General features: G+C 44.2%; 1 protein-coding gene across 1 annotated transcript in view; it reads right to left on the bottom strand.

Moving 5' to 3' along the window:
* LOC120930804 (asialoglycoprotein receptor 1-like) overlaps window positions 1-10314 on the bottom strand; it is a 45031-nt gene extending 34717 nt beyond the window's left edge. The window contains exons 1-4 of the mRNA XM_040341980.1: window positions 10308-10314; window positions 9986-10069; window positions 6243-6320; window positions 3379-3480 (exon numbers count right to left, since the gene is read on the bottom strand). Of these exons, the coding sequence (XP_040197914.1) occupies window positions 3379-3480; window positions 6243-6320; window positions 9986-10069; window positions 10308-10314 (271 nt within the window). The remainder of the gene's footprint in view (window positions 1-3378; window positions 3481-6242; window positions 6321-9985; window positions 10070-10307) is intronic.
* Window positions 10315-14017: the final 3703 nt, after the last annotated feature.

Raw genomic sequence — 14017 nt, 5'->3', positions numbered from 1 at the left:
GTGATAACAGTTTGGTGAAGGCCCTTCATGGTTCCAGCAATACTGCATCCCTGTGTACAAAGCCAGCTCCATAAAGACATGAGTTGCCCAGCTTGGTGTGGAGGAACTTGAGCATCATTTACAGTTCCCTGACCTCAACCCTACTGAACTAGGGTGACCACATTTCCAAACTGCCATTCAGGGACACCCCGCCCCCCCCTCACCTTCCCCAAAAAAAGATGAGGGGGGGCGGGGGGAAATCTAATCTCGGGGTTGATGAGGAATTTGGCGGCGGGTTATTTGTCTGGTGAATGTGCCACTTGCCACCAGATGCAGTGCGGCTTGCCACCCATAGCCTGCCACCAGATGCAGTGCTGCTGCCACTCCCTCTGCATGAGCCACGTGCATAGAAGGTAAGGAGTTGAGTTGCTATCTGGAGAGTGAAGATCACACCAGTCCCTACTGCTTGCCACTGGGTGCCGGAGAAGGTGCCGAGGTGGGTGGGGACAGCAGTGCTGCACTAGGCACAGGCCTCGCTCCCGGCCTCACTGTCTGAGAGTAAATTGTCACTGGTTGCAAGACGCCAGGCAGCGTTGGCCCTAGCAACCAGTTCCAGAAATGTAGTTATTTAGGTGAGAAAATAAAATGCCAAAACCCCAATCGCGTTCTTCCATCAACTAACCAAAAATGACTACAAATCCCTAAGGCCCCGTACACACGGCCGGATCGATCCGCTGGGATTGATCCGCGGATCAGTTCCAGCAGATAGATCCGGTCGTGTGTACGGCCTAGCGGACATTTTCAGGCGGATAAAAATCCAGCCGACGGATTTTCAGCGGATAAAAATTTCTTAGCATGCTAAGAAATCTATCCGCTAGAATCCTGTCCGCCGGACTGATCCGGTCGCCTGTACAGACTCACCGGATCAGTCCGTCCGATCCCATCCCTCGCATGCGTCGTAATGATTCGACGCATGCGTGGAAGTATTTACCTTCCAGGGTCGCGCACGTCGCCGCGTCATCATCGCGGCGACGGCGCGGCACGTCACCGCGGATGTATTCCGCTGGGATTTTGATCTGATGGTGTGTACAGTCATCAGATCAAAATCCGCCAGAGGATTTATCCGCTGGAAACGGTCCGGCGGACCGCTTCCAGCGGAAATCCTCTCGTGTGTACAAGGCCTAAGGCCCGCTACAAGACCAAAGGAGAACGAATATTTGCAGTCCAAGGACCGAACGAAAGTGAATCACCAGACCTTCAGAAAGAAACTCAAGACCCACCTATTCTGAAGGCCAAATAGAAGGAAAATGGATGCCAAGCGCCTTGAGGCGATTCAGTTCGCATTTGTAGCGCTATACAAGTTATTCACTCACTCACTCAGTAGGGGGTGACTGTGTCCTCTATCTCATTCCGGGACATTGTATTGTCCCAGAATGAAGGTGCCCGGGACCCAGGACAGACATGTTAATTGCGGGACAGTCCCGGGCAATCCGGGACACGTGGGCACCCTATACTAGACATGCGCGTTCCCGTTCGTAACGAATGGATTTTCGTACGAATTTGTTAGTATTCGTACATTCGGATCAATTCGAACCACCGAAAAGCTGAAAGAACCAAAATACGGAAATTACGAATAAGCAAAATAACGAACAAGCGAAAATACGAACGTACGATTGGACAATCTTACTAAAACAAGAAAACACCGAAAAAGCAAAAGAACGAAAATGACGTCTATAACGAACGATTTGCATTCCGTATTCTAAATCCTTTGTCTGTTCGTATTTTCATTTGTGTGTTTTGTAAATCCGTTTCTTTGTCTGTTGGTAGATTTGTGTACTCGTATCGTTCTTTGGAATGCGCAGTGTAGTTAGTGAGTGATTGTATCTTACTTAATATCTTAGCCAATCACCTTATCTCTTTTGTGCTGAGTCACATTGGACGGTGTAAAGCCTCGTACACACGATCGCACCTCAAACAAACTTTTCCGTGGATTTTTGTCCGAAGGGAGTTGGCCGGACTTTTGAAACCGAAAAAGTTTGTTCGAAAGGAGCGTACACACGGTCGGATTTTTTGTTGACGTTTGTTGGCAAAAAGTCAGACCGTGTGTACGGGGCTTAAGAGAAAGTCTATCTTAATATGGATTAGCCGCGTGTTGCGATGTATTTATGAAAGTACAAAATTCCGAATCCATTAAACTAAAATTATTATCTAACAAAATTACGAAATTTCGAATCAATGAAAATAAATTAGACAGAATTACGAATCATTCGGTATAAACGAAAATAAAACTGTTACGAAAATACGAACGGGTCAGAACAGGAAAACTTGCGTCTTATGAAATACGAACGGGTCCAAATAGGAAAACTTGAATCATACGAAATTGCGAATCTTTACGGACCTACGGAACTAAACGAAACGGAAAAAAAAAATACGATTTTTGTTGTTGTTTGTGCACATGTCTACCCTACAGGGATGGCCTGGCCATTGGAACTACAGGGAGTTTCCCGGTGGGCTGATGGCTCAGTGGGCCTGCTTCAGTGACAGCGGACCGCCGCCCCCCTCCGCTCCTCTGTCTCTCCCTTCCTGCAGCGCTCACCTCCTCTCCCCCCCCCCCCCGCAGTGCTCACCTGGGGGGAACAAAGAAGCAGAGGGAGGACCAGAGGAGCAGGGGGGGCGGCAGAGGATCATGGGGGGAGGGGACAGACAGCTGACTCAACAGCTATGGCCTGGGAGTTTCTCATTTCTGCCTAATCTTGTCCCATAAGGGGGACACCGAACTGATTCTTTGCCCCGGGTGAAATAATGTCTAGCTTCCCCACTGGTACTGCCTATAAGAGTACCAGTACCAGCCGTTCTACTCTAATAAAGTAGAACAGCTAGTGGCTAGTGAAGGGGGAGAGGGGGCTTGGGTGGCCGGGGGGGGGGGTGCGGAAGTTGTCCGGCCGCCATGGGAGAGACCTGTCAAAGTGGGCCAGTCTAGATGAAGTCCAGGGCCAAATTTTTGTCCCAGTCCAGCCCTGCTACCCTATACTGAACACCTTTGGGGTGAGTTGAAACTGTGAGCCAGGTCTTCCCATCCATCATCATCAGGACCTGACCTCATAAATGGCAACAAATTCCCACAGACACCCTCCAAAATCGTGTGGAAAGCCTTCCTAGAAGAGGGGCATCTGTTGCAAAGGGGGCAGCTCATTTTTATCAGTCATGGTTTTGGGGTGGGATGTCCAACAAGCTCATATAGGTGTGATGATCTGGAGGCCAGAGACTGTTGGACATGTATTATAAGGCCATGCTATGCCAACCTGAGGTCAAAAGGGGCTGCAAATCCAAAATTCTAATGGTAAACCTTTCTCAAATGGTTTTATTAGTAAAGTTTAAGACTGTAGCCATAATACTCACAGAAGGTGAACAAGATACCGATGACGACAACTTGAACAAGGAACAGGATAATGAGAAGGACCATCAGGATCAGTATGAGCCGAATTTGTGTATTCTTGCCAGCTGAAATATATATAGACAGACAATTGTGAAGAAGCCGGTAGCCATTAACTGTGTATAGGAATTCCCCATCCATACACAAAGCCATCCCAGCACAATTCCAAACAATGCGGTTGGCTATTCTCAGCTAGTGTTGCTCACGAATATTCGTATTGCGAATATTCGGCTTGAATATGGCATATTCGAGTATTCGCGAATATCTTGAATTTCGCGGCCAATATTCGCTATTCCGAATATAAAAAAAAATTGCGAAATTTCGCTAATGCGAATTTATTGCGAACATTTTGCGATTTTTTTTTTTTTTTTTCAGATTGGCTCTGATGCAAAAGAAGGGCGGAGAAAGTATTCTCGAATATTCGGAAATCGAATATTCGGAATATTTTATCAAAAAAAAAATGTTGTGAAATATTTTGACAACTGTGGTAGGAGAACTCTGATTGGCTCTGATGCAAAAGAAGGGCGGAGAAAGTATTCGTGAATATTCTGAAATCGAATATTGGTGATATTTTATCGAAATTTCGCTAATGCGAATGTGAAATTGATTGCGAGATTTTGACAACTCTGATTGGCTCTGATGCAAAAAAAGGGTGGAGAAAGTATTCGCGAATATTCGATTTCCGAATATTCGCAAATACTTTCTCCGCCTTTCTTTTGCATCAGAGCCAATCAGAGTTCTCCTACCACAGTTGTCAAAATATTTCACAATATTTTCTTTTTGATACAATATTCCGAATATTCGATTTCCGAATATTCGAGAATACTTTCTCCGCCCTTCTTTTGCATCAGAGCCAATCTGAAAAAAAAAATAAAAGTCACAGTTCGTTGCCACTCTAGCCAATAAATTCGCATTAGCGAAATTTCGCAATTTTTTTTTTTTTTTTAAATATCACGAATATTTAGCGAATATTTCACGAATATTCGGCTATATATTCGTGATATATCGCAAAATCGAATATGGCGTATTCCGCTCAACACTATTCTCAGCATGCCTTGTTGTATCTCTAGCCAATGAGCTGCTGAGTTGTACATAATCCTCCACATCCTCCATCAAATAAATATAACATTTAGGTTTTGGTCTTCATACACCAATATTTGAACCAATAAGAAGCTCTTTCATTGGCTTATGTGCTCCAGACAAATACACCACTTCTTAATAGTTGCAAGATTTATAGAGCCAAGACTACAAAATATTTGTGTTAGTAAAAAGTAAATGTCCTATAAATGGAGTTGTGTGTCCTCCGATGGAGTAGGACCTTAAAGGTACAATTTCCCTAAATAGCTTCCTTTACCTTAGTGCAGTCCTCCTTCACTTACCTCATCCTTCCATTTTTGCTTTTAAATGTTCTTATTTCTTCTGAGAAATCCTCACTTCCTGTTCTTCCGTCTGTAACTCCACACAGTAATGCCAGGCTTTCTCCCTGGTGTGGAGTGTCGTGCTCGCCCCCCTCCCTTGGACTACAGGATAGTCAGGATGCTCTCTACGTTGCAGATAGAGAAAGGAGCTGTGTGTTAGAGGGCGTCCTGACTCTCCTGTTGTCCAAGGGAGGGGGGCAAGCATGACACTCCACACCAGGGAGAAAGCCTTGCATTACTGTGTGGAGTTACAGACAGAAGAACAGGAAGTGAGGATTTCTCAGAAGAAATAAGGACATTTGAAAGCAAAATGGAAAGATGAGGTAAGTGAAGGAGGACGGCACTAAGGTAAAGGTAGCTATTTAGGGAAAACATTTTTTACCTTTACAACCCCTTTAACCACTTCAGACCCGGACCATTATGCAGGTAAAGGACCTGGCCAGTTTTTGCGATTCGGCACTGCGTCGCTTTAACTGACAATTGCGCGGTCGTGCGACGTGGCTCCCAAACAAAATTGGCGTCCCTTTTTCCCACAAATAGAGCTTTCTTTTGGTGGTATTTGATCACCTCTGCGGTTTTTATTTTTTGCGCTATAAACAAAAATAGAGCGACAATTTTGAAAAAAAAATCTATATTTATAACTTTTTGCTATATTAAATATCCCCCAAAAATATATATATAAAAAAAAAAATTCCCTCAGTTTAGGCCGATACGTATTCTTCTACCTATTTTTGGTAAAAAAAAATCGCAATAAGCGTTTATCGATTGGTTTGCGCAACATTTATAGTGTTTTCAAAATAGGGGATAGTTTTATTGCATTTTTATTAATATATTTTTTTACTACTAATGGCGACAATCAGCGATTTTTTTCCGTGACTGCGACATTATGGCGGACACATCGGACAATTTTGACACATTTTTGAGACCATTGTCATTTTCACAGCAAAAAGTGCTATAAAAATGCACTGATTACTGTGAAAATGACAATTGCAGTTTAGGAGTTAACCACGATGGGGCACTGTAGGGGTTAAGTGTGACCTCATATGTGTTTCTAACTGTAGGGGGCGGGGCTGGACGTGTGACGTCATTGATCGTCTTTCCCTATATCAGGGAACAGACGATTAGTGACATTGCCACTGTAAAGAACAGGGAAGGTGTGTTTACACTCACCTCTCCCCGTTCTTCAGCTCCGGTGACCGATCGCGGGACACCGGCGGCGATCGGATCCTCAGGTCCCGCGGGCGTGGACATGGAGCTTAGGACCGGTGGCGCGCTCGCGACCCCACGGCTGGGCTTAAAGAGTCACGTACAGGTACGTGATTGTGCCATTCTGCCAACGCATATCGGTGTGAAGGGGTCCTTAAGTGGTTAAATAGGACAGAACGTTGTACCTTGTTATAGTAACAGCTCACCTTTGGCTTCGGCATTCTTCTTCCTCAATGGATCGAGATCATACAAATTGCTGTATGCACCTTCTTCATCACAGTTCCCTGAGGATAAACATAGATGTGAAAGACACAACAAAGGGATCAGGAGCCAAAATGAAAAAACAAGGGCCAAGGAATATCTTCACAAAAAAAGTCCAGAAAAATTCTTGGGGGAGGGGGTAGCAAGAATAAACACATCAAGTAGTCTCTGTGTAAGTGCTTATTTCAGAAGATATGAAGTGCACAGTTGGGGTAAAAGAACCAGTTCATTGGAGTCCCAATACAGAAAACACAAATTTATTGATCAAGCTTTGGAGTCGCATCAAAAATTAGACCACACTGGCCTCTGTTGGAAATTCGATATCATATAAAAACACTCCTGATTGGTTGGTTCTGCAGTAGTAAATCATATACCGTAGACAGTTGTTGCCCCAGGTCCCTTCATAAGATAGCAATGTGGAGGCCACTTTCCCCACTGATGAAAGTGCAATACCGAAGACTTCAGCTATTGGAATCATAGCCGGTGGGACCGATGGGAAGTATGCCTGGAATACCTAAAGTCAGTCAGATCCATGGATATCCAATCCTACTTTGATAAGAGGACTGGGATTTTCCAATGCCGTAAAAGGGGTTGCCTAACCTGCCAATTTATCTCATGGTAGTTCCAATTTTGCCAACAAGGCTTGGCAAGACCTTTACCATCAAACCGTTTGTGTCACAACCAGGGCTCTTTTTCTCAGAGAATAGGTGCAGGAACTCCTCCCTTCCAAGTCACCCCTTGACTCCACCCCCTAGGACCATTCCTTGGTTCCACCCCTTACCTACCTCACCCCTTTTGCATTTGGCTAAGATCCGACAGGCTTACGGCTTTGTACGCCTTCGGATCTTAGGCTGCAATACTTCGGCCGCCGCTGGGTGAAGTTCGCGTCGTTTTCCAGCGTCGGGTATGCAAATTAGCTTTTATGGCGATCCACGAAGGTATTCCCGTGCGTTACGTCGTCGCTCGTTTTTTCCCGTCGCAAAGTTAAGCCTGCTTTTTCATGGCTTAACTTTAGACGAGCCATGTTAAAGTATGGCCGTTGTTCCCGCGTCGAATTAAATTTTTTTTTTTTTTGCGTAAGTACGTTACGCACGTCGCCATTCACAAACACGTCGGGGGGCCGTAATTTCGCGCAAAGCACGTCGGGAAATTTCCTAACGGAGCATGCGCAGAACGTTCGGCGCGGGAGTGCGCCTAATTTAAATGGTACACGCCCCATTTGAATTAGGCGGGCTTGCGCCGGACATCTTTACGTTACTCCGCCGCAAGTTTATACTCAAGTGCTTTGTGAATCAGGCACTTACGAGGAAAACTTGCGGCGGTGTAACGTAAAGACGATACGTTACGCCGCCGCATTTGTACCTGAATCTGGCCCAGAATATCATCAAGTAAGATAACCATAAAAAAGCAACTACACAACTAAACCTCTTTACAAACAACAGAACATGTGTTTCTCAGAGCAGGAAATATAAATGTCTTACTTGTTAAATTATTAAACATGATCAGAAAGTTTTTGTACTTAGGGCAGTGTAGAGATAGAACTGGACCCCAAGGTTGTATGATTGCCATTGCTATCCAATAGCATTGCAGTGGTGTTTGTACAAGTTATCTAGTTACTGGGCTGGCAGCTTCTACACACCAGAAGATTCCCACAATTTCCATGGTTTGCACAACAATGAATATGAGGTAGAGGTGCCTCACTCTAGGATTCTTCTTCACCTCATTGACCAGTCTGCGCTGTGCTCTTGCAGTCATCTTTATAGGACGGCCACTCCTAGGGAGAGTAGCAGCAGTGCTGAACTTTCTCCATTTATAGACAATTTGTCTTACTGTGGACTGATGGAACAGCAAGGCTTTTGGAGATACTTTTTTAACCCTTTCTAGCTTTATGCAAGTCAACAATTCTTAATCGTAGGTCTTCTGAGAGCTCTTTTGTGCGAGGCATCATTCACATCAGGCAATGCTTCTTGTGAAAAGCAAACCCAGAACTGGTGTGTGTTTTTTATAGGGCAGGGCAGCTGTAACCAACACCTCCCATCTCATCTCATTGATTGGACTCCAGTTGGCTAACACCTCACTCCAATTAGCTCTTGGAGATGTCATTAGTCTAGGGGTTCACATACTTTTTTCACCTTCACCGTGAATGTTTACATGGTGTGTTCAATAAAAACATGGTAACGTTTAATTCTTTGTGTGTTATTAGTTTAAGCAGACTGTGATTGTCTATTGTTGTGACTTAGATGAAGATCAGATCACATTTTATGACCAATTTGTGCAGAAATCCATATAGTTCCAAAAGGGTTCACATACTTTTTTATTGCAACTGTATATTGATCCTGCTCATCTTCCTTGTTCTGTTCGTCTTCTAGGCAGCAGGCAAGGGTAATTCAGAAGCAGATCAGACAAAATCCGGGTCAATAACAGAATTACCGTATTTATCGGCGTATATCGCGCACTTTTTTGCCCTAAAAATCAGGGCAAAATCGTGGGTGCGCAATATACGCCAATACCCGCTTCCCGCGCCGTGTTTGAATGCCTGCGCCGACATATACCGAGCGCAGTACACTCGCGTACATTCGACCAGGCTCGTCTTCACTCATAGTCACGCTCTGTGACGTTTATGCGTGAGAAGCCGAGCCTGGCCGAATATACACCCGAGTGTACTGCGCTCGGTATACGTCGGCGGAGGCTTCAAACTGAGCGTGGGAAGCCGGGATTCGACATGAAGACAGCGCGGGAGGACACCACCGAGGCCGCAGACGGACGCTTGACCGGACGAGGCCGCCGATGGACGCCGGGCAAGACACCAAAACTGTAAGTAGTAAAATGTAATAAATGTTTTTTTACAGGAAAACGGGTCAAAATTAGGGGTGCGCGCTATACGCCGGAGCGCGCAATACCCCGATAAATACGGTAATCAGGATTGAGGTGTAAAAGCGGGCTACAAGTGATAAACAGACAGAAGGGGGGTTTGGAGACAATGGGCTATATGGACACTAATGCCCTGAAAACGGACTGATGGATTTTTTCATCAGATATTCGATGAAGCTGACTTTCATCGGTCCTTCTTACACACCATCAGTTAAAAATCCGATCGTGTCAGAACGCGCTGACGTAAAACACAACGACGTGCAGAGAAAAACAAAGTTTAATGCTTCCGAGCATGCGTCGACTTGATTCTGAGCATGCGTGGATTTTTGACCGATGGATTTACCCACAGACGATCGTTTTTTTTTGACCATCAGATAATTTTAAAACAGGTTCTACGTTTTTTTTCACCCATGGGGGGAAAAAACCGATGGGGCCCACACACTATTGGTTCGTCCGATGAAAACGGTCCGTTTTTTATCAGACGAACCGATCATGTGTAGAGGGCATTGGGGGTGAATAAAAAACAAACAAACATATATCTGCATGTACATGCATTCTATGTAGGTGGGGCAAAGTTTTAGGTTTTGGTCTTCATACACCAATAATTGGACCAATAAGAAGCTCTCTTTCATTGGCTTATGTGCTCCAGGCACATACAGCACTTCTCAATAGTTGAAAGATTTATAGAGCCAAGACTACAAAATAATGGTGATGGTAAAAGGTAAATAGCCTATAAGTTGAGGTGTGTGCGTCCTCTGATGGAGTAAGACCTGGAGTGGTAGAGAAGGTTGTACCTTGGTGTTCTAAAAGAGCTTACCTTTGGCCTTTTCACCTTTCTTCTGTCTCTGTAGGTTAAGATCAGGCAAATTGATGTACGTATTATCTTCCTCGTCCTCCTTCCCTGGGGACAAATATAGATGTGAAAAAGCAACTCATGAAAATATGTGCAATCAGAAAAAAAAATAAGGTAAAAGAGGTCTACTAGTATGTAGCGCTACCCCCTCAGGAGCCGCTGGTTAGATTGGGACGGCATGATTATGTTACCTCTGTGAAGTGTCTAGGGGTGATGATAATGATGACGATGCAATAACGGAATGTCCAATCAGGAGAGTGTCGTTTTCTGTGCATTTATTTCTCACCCAACATGGCTAACAGTCAAATTGAGGTAGATAGAGAAAGGTTGGTGAAAGGAGAATTTGCAGATTCAGGCCTATGGATAACGGAAGCAGTCCTGCCTCCAATGAAACTTCCATTCACGTCGCCACTCCAGCCGGAGTGGGTGAAGTGTACCTGGACAGGCCTCTCACACCGACCTGGCAGCCGGAGTATCACTTAGAACTTCTGGGAAGGAACAAGTCTCTGGCCCAGATTCAGGTAGATCCGCGCAATATTTGCGTGGGCAAAGGGCAACGATTTTTGCTCTGCGCCCACGCAAATATTTCGATTTGCCCGCGATTCACGGAGCAGTAGCTCCGTAAATTGCGCGGGCGCTATGCTAATTAGCCCGGCGTAAGGGCGCCTAATGTAAATGATCCCGCCGGGGGCGGGAATCATTTAAATTAGGCGCGCTCCCGCGCCGAGCGAACAGCGCATGCTCCGTCGGGAAACTTTCCCAACGTGCATTGCGGCAAATGACGTCGCAAGGACGTCATTTGCTTCTAAGTGAACGTGAATGGCGTCCAGCGCCATTCACGAATCACTTACGTAAACGACGTGAAATTTAAATTTCACGAGCGGGAAGGGCGGCTATACTTTAGCATTGGCTGCCCCTACTATTAGCAGGAGCAGCCTTGCGCTAAAGTCGCCGTACGGAAACTCCGTACCTTGCGTGCGCAGGGCCCGCGCAACTTTTGTGAATCGGTGGTAGTATGCAATTTGCATACTATACGCCGATCACAATGGCCGCGCCCCCTAGCGGCCAACGCAAGAATGCAGCCTGAGATATGAAGGCATAAGGAGGCTTATGTCTGTCATATCCTAGGCTGCAGTCCGCGTATCGATGTTCCTGAATCAGGGGCATTCGCTACGCGGGAGCAAAACAGCTATTGCGCCGCGCAACCTATGGTTGTGCGGGCGCAATAGCTTCTTGAATCTGGGCCTCTGCCACCAACTTGGCTCTAGTAGAATTTTAATTAAGAGTGGGACTTCTGCCACAGGTCGGTACTCAGGAACATGGATAGTAGAGCGAATCCTTTCAGTAAATACAATTTTCGCCTGAATCTCCCTCGGGTAGACTGCCAAAAAAATGGTTTTTTTTTTTCGTTTATGCCATTTTCGTTTTTTTTTTTCTGAAATTCGGGAAATTCAAAAAAAAAAAGTTTTTGTTTCATTCGTTTTTTTTTTTTTTCGTAAATTGGGGAAAATCGAAAAAAAAATTTTTTTCCGTTTTATTCGTTTTTTTGCTTTTTTCGTAAATTCGGGAAAAATCGAAAGTTCGGAATTCTGTAATTCGGAAATTCGAAAATTCAGAATTTTCGGATTTCCGAAAAAAAAACGAATGAAACGAAAATGAAAAAAAAATTCGGAAAGTCTAAAAATTCGGAAATTTTCCATTTTCGAATTTTAGATTTTCGAACTTTAGATTTTTCGAATTTTCGAATTTTTCATTTTTGAAAATTCCAAATTTTGAAAATTACAAATTTTGAAGGTCCGTAAATTCGAAAAATAAAACATTTGAAAATGAAAAATTCGAAATTTCGAAAATTCGAAATTTCGAAAATTCGAAATTCGAAAATTCGAAATTCGAAAATTCGAAATTCGAAAATTCGAAATTCGAAAATTCGAAATTCGAAAATTCGAAAATGAAAAATTTGAAAATACAAAAATGAAAAATTTAAAAATTCGAAATTGAAAAATTTGAAAAATTCTGAAATACGAAAATTTGAATTTTCGGAAATCCAAAAATTTGGATATTCGGAAATTCGAAATTTTCGGAAGTTAGAAAATTCCGAAATAAAAAATTTGTTAATACGAAAATTCGGAATTAACGAATTTCCGAATTTTCGTTAAAAAACGAATTAGAAACTAAACAAATTGCACATGTCTACTTTCTGTATGGTCACTGACTAACAGGTTGCCATCGAGCAAACTGTCAGTGTCCGGTCACCGTGATTCCGATGGATTGTCTAGGCCCTGTTGGATCACCTGCCTCTGGGCTCACCTTAGACCGACTCCCCATCGAACAGCACAACTCGCCTGGGATCTTCCTCATGAAGTGTGGGGACCCAGTAAGTCACTGGGGCCCCTTTGTAGCTTTAGTTGCTCCGGGCCATGAAAGCCCAGAGTCCGTAACTCCGCGTAGCACGTGCGCCCCGGCCTGGTAGACCATCTCGCCGGGGGCAGTGATGTGCGCACAACCTAAAGGTGGGTGCTGCACCCGGAACCATGAACAGTCTCTCTTAAACATGGCGTCTGCCCTAGAAGTACCCTCCCCAGCATGCCACGCGAGGGAAAAACTCCTCTAATTGGCTGCTGGAGAAAAGCGCCTCCGCCTGGCCTCCTCTGGCGCCACCTGCTATCCAAAGATGGGAAAAGCATCTTTGGAACACAAAATGAACCCACAGGACGGCCCAGTCCAGCAGAAGCCCAATTTAACAAATCATATTGAATGAGAGCAAAATAACTCTCTCATTCCCCTCTAAATTTGACATAGCACCTGTACTAAAAGTACACAGGCGCTACAAGTATTTTTGGAAAACTCTTCTTTTTTTTTTTTTTTAAGGAAAACTCGCCCAAAATAGTAAAAAAATATATATTTTTTTAAATTTAGCTGTATATTTCTTATTACTACCCGGATTTCCCACAAGGCCACCGAGGCCAGACCTCGGGGCGGCAGGGCGCCGAGGGGCGGCAGCGGCATGTAGTCCCCCGACGCCCGGAACATACAGTTAAGGGCGGTAAGTTGTGGGGGAATCCGCTCGCTCGTTAACAAGTGATTGCGGCGATGTCGCCGAAACCACTTGTAAAATGTGTGCTGCCGTTCATCCTCCACCCCCCCCCCACACATACCTCTCTCTGCTGGCTCTGTCTTCGGGACTCCCCCCGGCCGCCGAGTCTGTCTCCTGTCCCTGCCGCCGATGTACACAGTGAGAGGGGAGAGCTGTGCACTTCCCATCTCAGCTGTGACAGGAGTTCTAGCACAGTGCTAGGACTCCTGTTTTGGAGGTGACAGGGTCAAAAAAGAGAACCTGTCACCTCAAATTGCTATCACATAGGGAATTGTTTTCTCCTGTGTGATAGCAATAAAGTTAAGTGAAAAAAATATTGATAAACAAAATAAAAAAATAAAAATAAAAAAATAAGAAAAAATAATTAAATTAATAAAATAAAAAAGTAACTAAAAAGTAAAGAATAAGAAAAATAATATGAAAAATAATATGAAAATTATACAAAAATAAAAAAAGTAAACAAGCTACAAATAAATAAAAATAAAAAAGTGATAAAAAAGTAAACAAAAAACAAACAAAACATTTTTGAACTAACTGTGCCGCCCCTTTCATCCGGTTGCCAAATATCCGTTCATTTGGGGGGGGGGGGGTGATTCGGTTGGCGGGGAGGGGGTGCATTGTGGAACCTGTCCTTGGGGCGGCAAGGAGAGCAAATCCGGCCCTGATTACTACTATAGCCTATCATCATTGAGCAACCTAAAATAAATTATCTTGCTCCCAACTATCGCAGCAATACCACATATGTGTATGTTAGCTGTTGTTTGTACCCGGAGGACAGCCCAGAAACAATAGTGCGCATTTTGCCTTTTTTTTATCCTACCTAAAACACACCGACACGGATACTAATTAAAAAAATTTGATTTAAAAAAAAACCCTGCCCAAAATTGACTGACCGTGACCTT

The sequence above is a fragment of the Rana temporaria genome, chromosome 3 (genome assembly GCF_905171775.1).
Source record: "Rana temporaria chromosome 3, aRanTem1.1, whole genome shotgun sequence".
In the NCBI taxonomy this organism is placed as follows: Eukaryota; Metazoa; Chordata; class Amphibia; order Anura; family Ranidae; genus Rana; species Rana temporaria.
The sequence above is the reverse complement of the archived record's forward strand: the minus strand, read 5'-3'. Positions and strand labels throughout refer to the sequence as shown.